This window comes from Scophthalmus maximus, chromosome 5 (genome assembly GCF_022379125.1).
Source record: "Scophthalmus maximus strain ysfricsl-2021 chromosome 5, ASM2237912v1, whole genome shotgun sequence".
NCBI classification, from domain to species: Eukaryota; Metazoa; Chordata; class Actinopteri; order Pleuronectiformes; family Scophthalmidae; genus Scophthalmus; species Scophthalmus maximus.
The window spans coordinates 166,112-180,505 of NC_061519.1; the positions used below are offsets into that span (position 1 = coordinate 166,112).

A 14,394-nucleotide genomic window follows, 5' to 3' on the forward strand; every position below is an offset into this window, starting at 1 on the left:
TGTCCTCTTAATTTGTGAGATTAAGAGGTCTGGTTTTGGTTTTATTCTACTTTTTGGTGATGTCACCACTCTTTAAAATTTGTATTTGATTTTCAGTTAGGTTGAGTCGACTTTTTTGCCGAAAATGTTATACGTTTTGTGTTTTTCCTGATCTGGTTAAAAATTGGTTAAGTTGAGTTAAGTTTAGGCATTGGTTTAGGAGATGGTTAGGTTTAGGATAAGATTCACTGGGATAGGTTTTAAAACCAAAGGTTGTTTGAATTTATCTTTGTGTCCTGAGGGGGTTAGGGTTAGCAGTGCCTTTTGGCCTTTTTTAAGCAGTGTGCATTCTTACCTCCATCCTCAGTCTGTCATACATTACAGCCAGTTGCTCCTCTCCTTCATTGTCTCCTTCAGTATCCCCACCCTCTGCTCTGTCTGTAAGGCCACACAGAGTGGTAGGATGCAGAAGAGGCAGCTCCACAGCCTTGCTATCAAGTCCAGTACCCTGCCCCCTAGATTTCAGCCTACTGCCAGGCACAGGCTCCGTGCCCGGGCAATGGAAACAATAAAATTGAGAGCCATACATGAATGGAGCAGGACACTTCTCTGCTTCAAACAGACTTCTGAAGCAGCCATGTTCTCTCTTTACAGCATCAGCATCGTTTCTCTTGAAGCTGTCCATGAGGATGTCATCTTCTCTGCTGCCGTCCACAATGGTTAAGGGGAAGGAGAACTCTGAGGACTTGTAAGCCCCCAGAGCGAGGATCTCTCTTAGTTTATTGTGACCGAAGAGAGGGATTTCCAACAGGGTATGGAGACTGTCTGACTCACCCTGTGGCACCAGAACACACACACTGAGTGACTCCTCCCAGTCCTCCTCGTAGTAACCTCCTCTCTGAGACTGGCTGGCATTGTGAAACAGGTTGGATAGCACTGGCTGCTTGATGTTCTGATATCTCAGGCTGTTGGGTGGCGCCAGGGCCCATGATGCACTGCTCAGGGGGCGTGTCTGATGTATCGACAACCAGTCAACTGCCTGAAAAAGCAATGAAGACACAGTAAAAGGAAATTAACATTTCTATAAAAATAACAGTTGCTCAAATATATGGACTATTATATAAATGGAAGTGGCCTCCGGGTCTGGAAAGGGAAGCCAAAGTGGAAGTGCCTGTATTCTTTTTGAATGACCAGCAGAAGACGACTCCACTTTACTTTTTTGATGGCAGTCAAAATTTTCCCAAGGAGTTTATGTTTCAATCTCTAGTTTCAAGTCTTCTTCAATGCAGCTTGATGTTCATTTTGTATTTTGTAAATTATGGTCCCATTTAGAGGAAAATACATGAGAAAGCACGGTATGCATTGTGGTAGAGATACTCTGGGACTGAAAGCTAGTACCGCTCAATGGCTGCAGGTCGCAAGTGTAGGTGAACGTGCAGTGGACAAGCTCTCAGTCAGGCCCACCCCCTGCTCCTCCAAATATGGTTAATCAAGAATAGCTCTGGCCAAAATGGTTTAGCTCAAGGCTTCCAAACGGCAGCTCACAAACCAATGGGTGATGTCAGGGTGGGTTGCCATTTGCTTACATACTGTGTTGATACCGACATCAGTGTTTCCCCTACATGCATTCAGCAGCGTCAGTACGCCGATTTTTATAATCGCACGCACGCGCGCACGCACACACGCGCGCACACACACACACACTCTCTGAAAGAGAGCAAGATGTGTTGAAGAGAAGAAGGGGAGAGAGCAGTGAATGAACACAGCGGTGTAGAGACTTTAGCGCTCTCTCTGTTAGCAATCTGTCTCTTGACCAAGGGAATATTCGTGGTGTTCGTGACCTCACGTGAGACATTTTCCTATGAAGTAACAGTCGCAAAACGACTTAGTTTCTTTATGCCTCCTTTAGCGATAGTGATACTTGTAGTAGGTGAAGTTTGTTTGCTAGGATAGAGGCGAGGTTCAGTCTGTTAGAAGCGCGGCTCTGCAACATGGAGAGTAAGTCGTTAGCTGATACTGTTAGCCAGTCCCCGCTAGCCAGTGCTAGCCGCTCCAGTGTAGCTTCTTTAGCTCCTTCAGCAGCTCCCGAGCAGCCGGGAGGACAGGGCGGCTGGGTGACTGTCCGCAATAAGAGGCATAGTCCTAAACTGAAGCCCACGGTTCACCACCAATCACGTCATGTTTCTAATAAATTCTCCCCTCTTGACACACCCGCTGAGGAAACAACTCTGATAATTGGTGACTCTGTTTTGAGGAACGTGAAGTTCGCAAAAGCAGCGACCACAGTCTGTATCCCTGGGGCCAGAGTAGGCGACGTTGAATCCCACCTAGAACTGCTGCCTAAGGATAAACGTAGATATGGTAAAATTATTATTCATGTCAGCAGTAACGTCACCCGATTACGCCAATCGGAGGTCATGAAGATGAATATTGATTCGTGTGTACTTATGCAAGAGCAATGTCGGACTCTGTAGATTTCTCTGGACCCCTGCCCAACTTGAACAGTGATGACATGTATAGCCGTACATCATCACTAAACCGCTGGTTGTCGAGGTGGTGTCCAGATAACAATGTGGGCTTCATAGATAACTGACGCACCTTTTGGAGAATTCCTGGTCTGATGCGGAGAGACGGCATTCATCCAACTCTGGATGGTGCAGCTCTCATTTGTAGAAACCTGACTTGGTTACCTGGACGGTCAAAACCATGACATTTCAGAGTTGGGACCAGGAAGCAGTGTTGCAGTCTTACACGCTTCTCTGCACTTCTATTACAGCAGTCGCCCCCACAAAACCCCATAGAAACTATTTATGCCCCACGACCACTTCAACTATCTAAACCAAAGATAAATAAAAGAGGTGTAATTCACACAAATCTCATAAAGATCAACACAAAGCCTATAAATGAACCTAAGAATAGAACAATAAAATGTGGATTATTTAATATTAGGTCACTCCCATCTAAATCTTTGTTAGTGAATGACCTGATAACTGATCAGCACGTTGATTTATTCTGTATGACTGAAACCTGGCTACAGCCAGAAGAATATGTTAGTTTAAATGAATCAACACCTCCCTCTTATAATAATACTCATATTCCTCGGACCACAGGCCGAGGAGGAGGAGTAGAAGCAATTTACCAATCAGACTTATTGCTTAACCCTTGACCTAAACATAGTTTTAACTCATTTGAAAGCCTAACTCTTAGCCTCTTTCACCCAAGCTGGAAATGTCAAAAAACAGTTATTGTAGTCGTTGTATATCAACCACCAGGCCCTTACTCTGAATTTTTATCTGAATTTTCAGACTTTTTATCTGAGTTGGTGCTTAGCACAGATAAAGTTATTATAGTGGGTGATTTCAACATTCATGCGGATGTTGCCAACGACAGTCTTAGTTGTGCCCTTTAATTCGCTCATCGAGTAAATTGGTTTTCCTCAACATGTAAACAAAACCACTCACTGTATTGATCACACCCTCGACCTCGTTCTGACATATGGCATAGACATTGACAATCTAATAGTATTTCCTCAAAACCCTCTGTCCGTTCACTTACTTACTTAGTTACATTTGAATTCTCCATTATTAACTTTACTGAATTTGGAGAAAAGTTCTATTACAACAGGTGTCTATCAGAAAACTCTGTTAGTAAATTCAAAGAAAAAGTTCCTTCGTTATTTACTCCACTGCCATGTGTCGATACAGTGCACGATAGTTATCAAAACTTTACTCCCACACAAATTGATGATGTTGATAGTGCAGCAGCCTCACTACGTTCCACACTTGACACTGTCGCCCCTCTGAAAAAGAAGACAGTCAAACAGAGGAGGATAGCTCCATGGTTTAATGCACAGACTCGTGCTTTAAAACAGACGTCACATAGGTTAGAAAGGAAGTGGCGTTCCAATAGTCTAGATGATTCTCACCTAGACTGGAAAAATAGTTTAATTACATATAAGAAAGACCTCCGAAATGCCAGAACCAATTATTATTCTTCACTAATAGAGGAAAATAAAAACAACCCCAGGTTCCTCTTCAGCACTGTAGCCAGGCTGACAGAGAGTAAAAGCTCTACCTAACAGTCAATTCCTCCAACTCGAAGTAGCAATTATTTCATGAGCTTCTTAACTGATAAGATTATTACCATCAGAGAAAAAAATGACCAGCTTCTTCCCACTAATAGCACAGACATACGGCCAGTACAGTAGCTTCTGAAACAATAGTATCGCCTAATTTATATTTAGAATGCTTCCCCCCTATAGATCTGGCTGAGCTGACTTCACTCGTCACTTCATCCAAGCCATCAACCTGTCTTTTAAATCCTATTCCATCAAGGCTATTTAAGGATGTATTACCTTTAATTAATAATTCCACATTAGATCAGATCAATTTATCTATATTAACAGGCTATGTAACAAAGGCCTTTAAGGTGGCAGTAGTTAAACCTCTGCTCAAAAAACCGACTCTAGACCCAGATATCTTAGCTAACTATAGACCCATATCAAACCTCCCCTTTATCTCTAAAATCCTTGAAAAAACTTTTCCTAACCAGTTATGTGACTATTTACACAGGAATAGTCTGCTTGAAGACTTTCAGTCAGGGTTTAGAAAACATCATAGTACAGAAACAGCACTACTGAAGGTTACCAATGACCTTCTCATGGCTTCAGACAGTGGACATGTTTCTATTCTCGTCCTTTTAGATCTTAGTGCTGCATTTGATACCATCGATCACAAAATTCTGTTACAGAGACTAGAACACATTGGTATTAAAGGAACAGCACTAGAATGGTTTAAGTCCTACTTATCTGATAGATTTCAGTTAGTTAACGTTAATAACAAATCTTCGATTCATACAAAAGTGTGACATGGAGTACCACAACTTTCTGTACTGGGACCGATACTTTTCACTTTATATATGCTTCCTTTAGGCAATATTATAAGAAAACACCACATCAATTTCCATTGCTACGCTGATGATACCCAGCTTTATTTAACTATAAAGCCATATGAAACTAATCAGGTAGACAAACTTCAGGAGTGTCTTAAAGACATAAAGGCCTGGATGACTTATAATTTTTTACTTCTAAATTCAGAAAAAACTGAGGTCATTATACTCGGCCCCTAACACCTCAGAAAAACATTATCTGATCATATAGTTACCTTGGATGGCATTACCTTGGCCACCAGCTCTACTATGAAAAATCTTGGAGTTACCTTTGACCAGGACATGTCCTTTGACTCACACATAAAACAAGTCTCTAGGACAGCCTTCTTTCACCTGCGCAATATCAAGAACATTAGAAACATCTTATCTCAAAAGGATGCTGAAAAACTAGTCCATGCATTTGTTACTACTAGACTGGACTACTGTATTTCATTACTGCTAGGATGCCCCAATAAGTCTGTGAAACGCCTCCAGTTAATCCAAAATGCCGCAGCACGAGTTCTGACAGGAACTAGAAAAAGAGATCATATTTATCCAGTGTTAGAATCTCTGGATTGGCTTCCTGTAAAATTCAGAATATAATTCAAAATACTGCTCCTAACATACAAAGCCCTTAACAATCAAGCTCCATCATATCTTACAGAGCTCATAGTTTCATATTATCCCAATAGATCACTTCGCTCTACAGGACTATTTGCGGTTCCCAGAGTCTGTAAAAGTAGAATGGGAGGCAGAGCCTTCAGCCACCAGGCTCCTCTCCTCTGGAACCAGCCCCCAGTTTGTGTCAGGGAGGCAGATACCCTCTCTACATTTAAAATTAAACTTAAATCCTTCCTCTTTGATAAAGCTTATAGTTAGAGCTGCTCAGGTGTTTAATAAACCATTTCTTTATTATGCTGCTATAGGCCTAGACTGCTGGGGGAACTTATATCATGAGCATCTTTCTCCCTCTCCCGTTCTCTCCTTCTCCCTCTCTCCTTCTCCCACTTTTTTCGATCTCTCTCTCTCTCTCTGGCCCCATGTATCTACATTACATGTCACTAAGTCTGTTTTCTCTCTCTCCTAGTAGATCTAACCCCAGAGCGGCAGGATCCAAACCCGTCATTATTATTATTATTATTACTATGGTTATTATTAATGACATCATTGTATTTATAAGTGTCAGTTTTCACTAATTATAAGTATCAGTCTGGTAGAAATTAAAGCAACTGTTATACAACCCCCCATGCCCCGATATGTTTACAGTACATGTCACTAACCCTGTTTGTGTTTTCTATCTCTCCTAGTGTATCTCTGACCCCAGAGCTGCAGGACCAAAACCCGTCATTATTATTGTTATTATTAATATCATCACTTATAATAACAACAACATAATTGTATTTTTTAATTATAAGTATCAGTCTGGTAGAGATTAAAGCGGCGGTTGTACAACTGTCCTCTCTCTCTCTTCTCTCCTACTGTCTCTCCTCCCACCCTCTTTCTGCCCACTTCTCCTCTCTTCCCCATTTCTCTCCTCACCCCAACCGGTCGAGACAGATGACCGCCCACAACTGAGTCTGGTCCTGTCAGAGATTTCTTCCTGTTAAAAGGGAGTTTTTTCTCTCCACCGTCGCCAAGTGATTTGCTCATTGTGGGATTTGTTGGGTTTTCCCTGTAATATTGTAATATTGACCTCGCTATGTAAAGTGGCTTGAGACAATGTATGTTGTGATATGGCGCTATACAAATAAAATTGAATTGAATTGAACAAAGGCTTTTGTTGCCTCCCGTGGTTCAGTTGGCTAGTTTTCTTCGACATCCCTGTTAGCGTTGACCACACCGGAAGTCACAGCGGGCACACTGCCAAAATGAAATGGGTTAAATTCCGTGAGTAATGTAAAGATGAAATTAGGGAGAGAAAATATATTTTATCAATTATTTTAAAGATAGACAGTAAACAACATAATTACTTTCATCTGAATCTTCTCAATTAGTGTTAAACTGATGAATTTCTTAATACTTTAATTTTTATGAAAAGTTACACTGAATGTTATATATGTAAATGCTGTGAATGACTGTATTCACATAAACACACGCACAGGTGACACAGTCCAGCGTTTCCGATATGTTCACATCTCCATTTGGTGCCGTTTTCCTTCTTGTCCCGTGATGAACCAAAATGGATCTGTAGTTCATCTTACACCACGCACAGGCACAACACCTAATGAACAGTTATGTGGAGGAGTGTGTGTGCTTTTTTATGGGGAAGGAAAGGGCACATTTCATACATCAGGAAACTACATAATATCAAAATTCATTACCGCTGGTAGTGGAGTTGGGACTGAATAGGGGAAATACATTTTTTTGTATTTCACATATAATGTCAAGCAAAGTCATTTCATGTCACTTTCCTTATACACCTTATTCCTCATTCCTGTATGAAAGATTTTGGATGAAAATTAACGTGACTTGTGAACCCTTAACCTAACCCTAAGGAGCCCTAAACCCCCCCCCCCCCCCAAACTAGTAAACCTAGGGGAAACACTGAAAGGTAATGGAATATGAAAGAGAGCGACCCTGTTAGCTTTCATTTTTTCAAAATCTAATTTGACCAATTATAAAAATGGAAAATGCTTCCAGTAAAGTGCAGAATTCTGCCAAGGAGGTGTATTGAGTCATCTGTGATCAATCTACTTTAGTGCACAGCTGTAGTTTGCAGGGTTTGAGCTTCATCCCCATTTAGTGTCAGACTAACACTGAATGCCATATCAGTGTTTCCCCTACATGCATTCAGCAGCGGCGGTACGGTACAAATGTTTTGCAAGTAAAGACGGTAACACAAGTGATCTGTGGAAAACTTTAGGGAAAGTTAAGGAAAATCTAAGCCCAAAACCCCTTCACAGCTGAAGCTAGTGGGAGGTCAACTGAGGAGAGGGTGAATGAGTGAAAGACCCACAACCCTTTACAACAGTAGAGGCCAAAAGTCTGTCTGTATACTAAAATTGAGTTTTTTATTCTCATTTTGTTTAATTTTTTCTACTACAAAGGAAACAAGAACCGATAAGAACACCGGCTCACAAGTTTTTTTCCCCCACTCTGCGCTTCACCTCTGCTGCTACAACTCCATCCTAGGGGAAACACTGCATATACAGTATGTATATAATTTTCAAGCTGAATAAATGCTGTAGTTTGTGTTGTTAAGATTTTTCTTTTGTTTCTGTTTTTTCACAAAGGTGTGTTTCAGACAATTAATTAATACATTTATAAACGTTAATAATCATATAAAGGTCACAATGTTCTTTAATTTCTATACATTAGGGGTAAGCCCAAAAAATCACTTTGCGTATTTATCGCAATTTATTATTGGACGATTTAAAAAATTGATTTTTTTTTATGGTTGAGACGGCAAAAACAGACGAAAGCAGCCGGAATGGCGGACACTCCTAAACCACCGGAGCTTTGTTTAATCAATGTAACTACATCTATGCGTCGTACCACTCACTGTGTTTCCACACGAATGATTATTACCGTCACACAACGGGCTTCTGAGCGAAAACAGTGAAACAGGAGGAAGAAAACGACAGAAAATGTCCAAGTTTCCATATAAGCAATAAACATGTTGCCCTTTCTGAAAAGGAAACCACTCTTGTCTATTTACTATTGCTGCTGTTGTATAAGTGGCGTAACTCCTGTCATGAATGGGGCAGCACGTGGAGTGTGTACGTCCATGGAGCGAGACAGAGAAAAAGAGTGGTGCAGCTAGAAGTCAAGTGAACATGCTAGCAGCTAATGTTACAACTGATGTCCAATAACAAATGCAGCAACGTCTCGGTTCCACACGAAAGTCTCCGTGTGTCTGTTCACCGCTCTGATGGAGGGAAAATAAGGGGTTGGTCCCGGAGCAGACTATCTCCCTGCTCCCCTACTACGGTCCGGACGATGGGCAGGATAAAAGATCAACACTCCTCTCAATAAAGCAAAAGTATTTCTTTAAGCGAAATAAGAAAATCGCAATAATCGATTTTATCAAATAGCAATACTTGTAGAATCTGAATAAATCAGAATCGCAATACAAATCGAATCAGCACCCAAGTATCGTGATACAATCGAATCGGGAAAAAAGCATATCGTCCCAGCCCTACTATACATGGTCTGCAGTCATCTGCCATCCACTATACTTAAGTTTAAGTTATTTATACTTTGCAAACTGGAAACACTTATTAAACAGCATTTAATAAGACTTAGTGCACCTCCTAGGCCACCGTCTGTACTCTACTGAGCTAATTTTTTACTAACAGAACTAATTATTGAAAAAAAAATTGACCTGCCATGATTACCATTAACATTACTGACTGAGTATAGGCTGATCATTTGTAACTGATGTTGTTAATCTGAACGCCTAATAAAGCAGCTTGTAAGTTATGATAAAGTTAATGTTATCAGTGTGAACACAGTTTTTTGCATATAGATATTTGCCACATTGGTTAATTAAAGTCAAATTAAACGGTTTTAGTTGCCTTTAACTGCCTTGTCAAACCTAAACCTGCTTTTTTAACACATGCCCTTTAAGTGGGTGCCATCCTAATCCTCTCTTTCTATATCACACAGTTCACTAGTCAGTTCACTAGGGATTAAACATTGACAGGTTTCCACAGTTACCATAATAAAATACCAGATGGTTAAAGACAGTAAGTAAAAATAATCATCTGTGCCAAATATTTTGTTAAAGGGCCCATATTATGCCCCCTTTTACACAAGTTACATTGGTTTTCAGGTGTGTGCACTACATGTCTTTGCCATTCCATGTCAAAACACCTCAAGGATCAAGCCACACAGCACCCTCCTCTTTCTGTATAAACAGCCCTGTGAGACTATGGTCGATTCCAGCGCTTTCCTGCTCAACTCAGCGTTGCGCTGCCATGACAACAGTCGCACGTGACAAGGCACAAACACGATGTAGAGACCCGGGAGGCCCAGCGAACACGTTCTCCATAATTACACACAGAGCACAAGGGGCTGGGCGATAGAACGATAGACACGTTATCAATAGAAAATGCATTCGATAGAACGTTTCGCTAATTTTTTTGTCCTCGTTGGAAGAAACCGGAGCAAAGAGTCTAGCTACGCCAGCCGGCCGCGAGTCTAGCTACGCCGGCCGGAACACTTATATCGTGAAAGAGTTTTCAGCCATATCGCCCAGCCCGAGACCACATACGATCTTGAAAACGTACATTTGCCTCCTCCGGGGCTTCGCCTCGGACAGTCGGAAAGGCTCCGTCTGTCAAAAAGAGATGGGTTGCCAGTCCGGCGTTATGTTGGTCTGTACATCCAACAGCAGAGCAAACATTATTATATCTTTTGGCCATGCCCGCGGTCGTCGTTCGCTTGCGGGGAGAAAATTATGGGGTAGACGCGATCTGTTTTTCCGCACTTCAAGGGGGGAGGTGCTGCGCAGGTTGGGGGCGTAGTTGCCCCAGTAGCAGGAGTCAACTTACGTCACTTGACCCCCGGGCTGTGAATGGCTCGTTTACAGACCGTCTGCACGGCCAACCCAAACCATGAATCAACGACTCATTGTTTTCTTTTCATTCTCCGTTGGCTGGCAAACACCCCAGATAACCAAATATACGTGGAGGCAGGCTGAAAAGGTGCCTGGAGCATAATATGGGCCCTTTAACATCGTTTACCCCAAAAAAGTAAAAAAAAAAAAAAAACTGAAATGGGGCTGGAAACCATCCACTCTCTCTCCCTCATTGAGGAGTTCTGAGACTATGAATATTGCTCTAGGTTGACCGGTGGAAGAATGTGCACAACAAGATGGCTAGGGGCAACATCGGCGAGATTCATCCATAAAACTTTCACGAGCTGCTAATGCTAACTGTCTGCTGACACACCTGCCGTCTTCTTATGGATGCGCTAGCTCTGCTAGCACTGGAATTTTCTGCTTTCGTTTCGTCATCACTGCAAAGTTTGACTACCTTTAGAGCTGTTGCCCTACGCCAGTCTCCATCGTTTGCTTTGTTTGCTCATTCTTCCTCATGAGATCACTTCAGAGAGGTGACGTCAGGTGGTGCGTCTAAATCTTAAAGGGATAGTTCAGTGATTCTGAAATCGGGTTGTATGAGTTACTTATGTATAGTTAATATGTTACGTTATGGAGATGGTGATCAGTGATGTCAATTTTACGGAGTTTGGAGGAGAAGTGGAAGTAGCGAAAGGTTGAGTCCACTGTTGCAGGGGGGACCACCGCAAAACGCCTTTTTCACCACATTTCTAACCGTTACCTAAAAAATTAAAATAAAATAAAAAAATATATATATCCGTTCAATTTTACGCTAAAGGATGTTTTTTTTTTTCCACTGCTTCAGTTTGCCTCCAGGCAGCTGTTTAAGTTTGCACTTTTTTCCCAAGCATACTTCGGCCATGTATTACTGCGGCAACTTGGCGCGGTAGCTCTGAGTCGTACAGTTGATTTTCGTTGAGTGATACGCTGATTCTCTGCACCGGCGCCGGTGTGATGGGACTAACATAAAGCCTGTCAAATTAAAAGATAACACAACTCACTATATATGTACAGACTGTTACCGTAAGCCCTTGGACTCTACTGTTGTAAAGGGTGGTAGGACTTTCACTATAAATCGGGTCAAAGCAAGTTGGAATTCATTCACCCTCTCCTCAGTCATCCTACCTCTAGCTGCAGCCGTGGAGCTTTGGGCTTTGATCTACTTTCACTTTCACTAAATGTTTTGACGGATCGTGTTACGGCCTTTAGTTGCAAAACATTTGTTACACATGTGGCAACGAGTGTCGTCTCCAGCGATTTTAGTGAAGTACAACCAGACTTTAGACTGGTTCACTTGCTGCAACATCGCCACATGGATCAGGTCTTCTTATGTGACAGGCAGTGGGAGCTCTCCCCGGTCCTGCCCACGCTCCGATGCTGCACCGATATGTCGCACTCATTGATATTACGGTCTTTCATTATATAGCCCCAGGGCCCATTAAATACCGGATTTCGGTGCCCATGATTTCTTTTCCCCACCAACGTTCAGTGAAGAATAACACCAGGATCAGAGCAAATCAGAGATGACGGCCCGCCCCTTCTCTGCCTCTGATTGGCTCAGACCGTGGTTTTGGTTACATGTGCAAGCCCACTCACTGGACAATCACACCAATTGTGTTTCCCCTGGGTTGACTGCTTTGAAGGGCCAGAAGATCTGGAGGAGGGGAGGGAGGCTGTAACAATAGGAGAGCTGCTAGTCATTTTGCCATGACTAGCAATTGCTAGAACCCATTTACACCCAATAGAGCGCAAGAATGAGGTTCTGGAAGTGAAAATCCCATTCATATTCTCTATTGACATTTAGATTTTCGCAATTATGTCGTAACCATCCAAGGTCGACTCACCACGATCTACGAGGTGGTGAAACGATTAGAGCTACAACAGTTAATCGATTAGTAATCAACTACTAAATGTATCGGCAACTATATTGATAATCGATTAATCGGTTGAAGTAGTTTCAATGAAAAAAAAGACAAAATTCTCTGATATCAGCTTCTTAAATGTGAATATGTTCTGGTTGATTTGCTCCTCTATGACGGTAAACTGAATATCTTTGGTTTGGGGACAAAACAAAACATAATCTTGGGGTTTCATGAAATTTTATGGACCAAACAACTAATCGATTAATCGAGAAAATAATCAACAGATTAATCGATAATGAATAGAATCATTAGTTGCAGCCCTAGAAACGATGGTATATGAACCTGTAAAAGATACAAGTCCATATGAAATCAACCTTGTTTCAAGAAAAACATGTGTTATTCACAATGTCATTGAGAAATACTACACTACCCATAATCATGATGTGTAACATCGGCGTCTCTGATTGGTGGCGATCGCGGTTACCATGGAAACGCTTACTACACCCATGAACTTCATGTTGGCTAGTGATGCTGCGTTCCATTGTACAATCAGAGCTCGGGCATCAGGATTGTCATTGCACTATACCTCAGAACTCGTAGTTACAGACCTCCGAGTCAGAGGTTCCGAGCTCCGAACACCGAGTTCTGAGATGTAATGGAACACAGCATGAGTTATTGGTACCCGCTGCTACCACTGAACTCTACGATCGTTATACACTTTATACGCACACAAAACAAGCTGCAATACATTACAATACTCTTTTCAACAATATTAACACTATAGTGATGAGGATGAAGGTTGAATTCAAGAAGAATCTAAACTGTCGGTTGGAAGTCATTGGAAATGCATTCGCAATGGTTTATGGGATGAGTAGTTCCTTTAGCTATAAAATAATTATGTACAGTCTTGTAACTTTGCCTTTTTTCCTGTTTTCCAATAATTATTCTGCTCTGAATAAAACGTTTTATGATAGCGATTCATGTTTATTGGCTTGGTTTCAGGCTTAAAACTCTTTATATAAGGATTCTATGAAATGTCAATGGAGTAAATGAATGGGAAATTCACTTCTGGAACTGGAGCCGTTCAAAAAAGCGGCAGTCACTGTTGCGCTCTATTGCATGTGTGTAACAAATGCTGATATTTTATCCTGACTCTCACACAGTTGGGGTCTAACTTAACTTAACTTAACAATTTGTCAGCCTGTCTCTCCTCTGCTCCAATCTGTGTGTCTGTGTATGTTGTTTTGCACTTATGATAGATGAATGATGAATTACATGAAATGGGAAACTGAAGACTGGTTAATCTTTCATGGAACTCAGATGGTCAGAGGATATGTGCAGTTCATGTTACCCCTCTACACACACACACACACACACACACACACACACACACACACACACACACACACACACACACACAAATACACACATAAATACATTCTTTAAATAAAAAATTGGTGAAATTACTGCAGCGTCAGTCCTTTTTGATAATATAATAATACCAATGATAATTTTGGTTACTATAATCATGAATCATGATACAACATTTTCACACCCTTACGTCTCTACGGTTTACACTTTACACAAAACTACCAAGCTTTCACCTTCGGAACTAATTGATTATTGGTCAAATCGTTTCTAACATTTCAAAAGCAGGTGCACAAACCAAAAGGAAACAAGTTCCAAATGGGTGGAAAATGGGTGTTAGTGGTATTGTGATACACAGATGTAATAGCCTTAAAAACCCTGTTTAAACCTTAACCACACAACTCACACAGAAGATTCAAGAATCAAAAGGATTACCTGGCTGAGAGTCCAACTGTTTTTCGTGATGGGTTGCCTTCTGCCATGGCTGCAGACACAACCCACCCAGAAGGCGACACACCCTCTGCTCACAGCCATTCACTTCAGGGGCCGAGGCAAACCCCAGTCACTAGCAGAGCATCACCAATGGCAAAGAGGACACTGCAAGGACACACAGACTGTGTCCTTGACACCTAATGACCTAGTTGGATTTCCAGCTACAGGGGCAAGTTTTCCACCTCCATGAACCTGAGACCACAG

The 14,394-nt window shown here is 41.6% G+C and overlaps 1 protein-coding gene across 3 annotated transcripts in view; it reads right to left on the bottom strand.

Annotated features, from left to right (window-relative positions):
* Positions 1-14,394, bottom strand: part of c5h6orf136 (chromosome 5 C6orf136 homolog) — a 35,232-nt gene that overhangs the window by 19,718 nt on the left and 1,120 nt on the right. For all 3 annotated transcript variants that reach the window (XM_035634252.2, XM_035634250.2, XM_035634251.2), the window contains exons 2-3: positions 14,134-14,382; positions 335-1,018 (exon numbers count right to left, since the gene is read on the bottom strand). In XM_035634252.2, coding sequence (XP_035490145.2) covers positions 335-1,018; positions 14,134-14,232 — 783 coding nt within the window. In that variant the 5' untranslated portion in view covers positions 14,233-14,382. The remainder of the gene's footprint in view (positions 1-334; positions 1,019-14,133; positions 14,383-14,394) is intronic.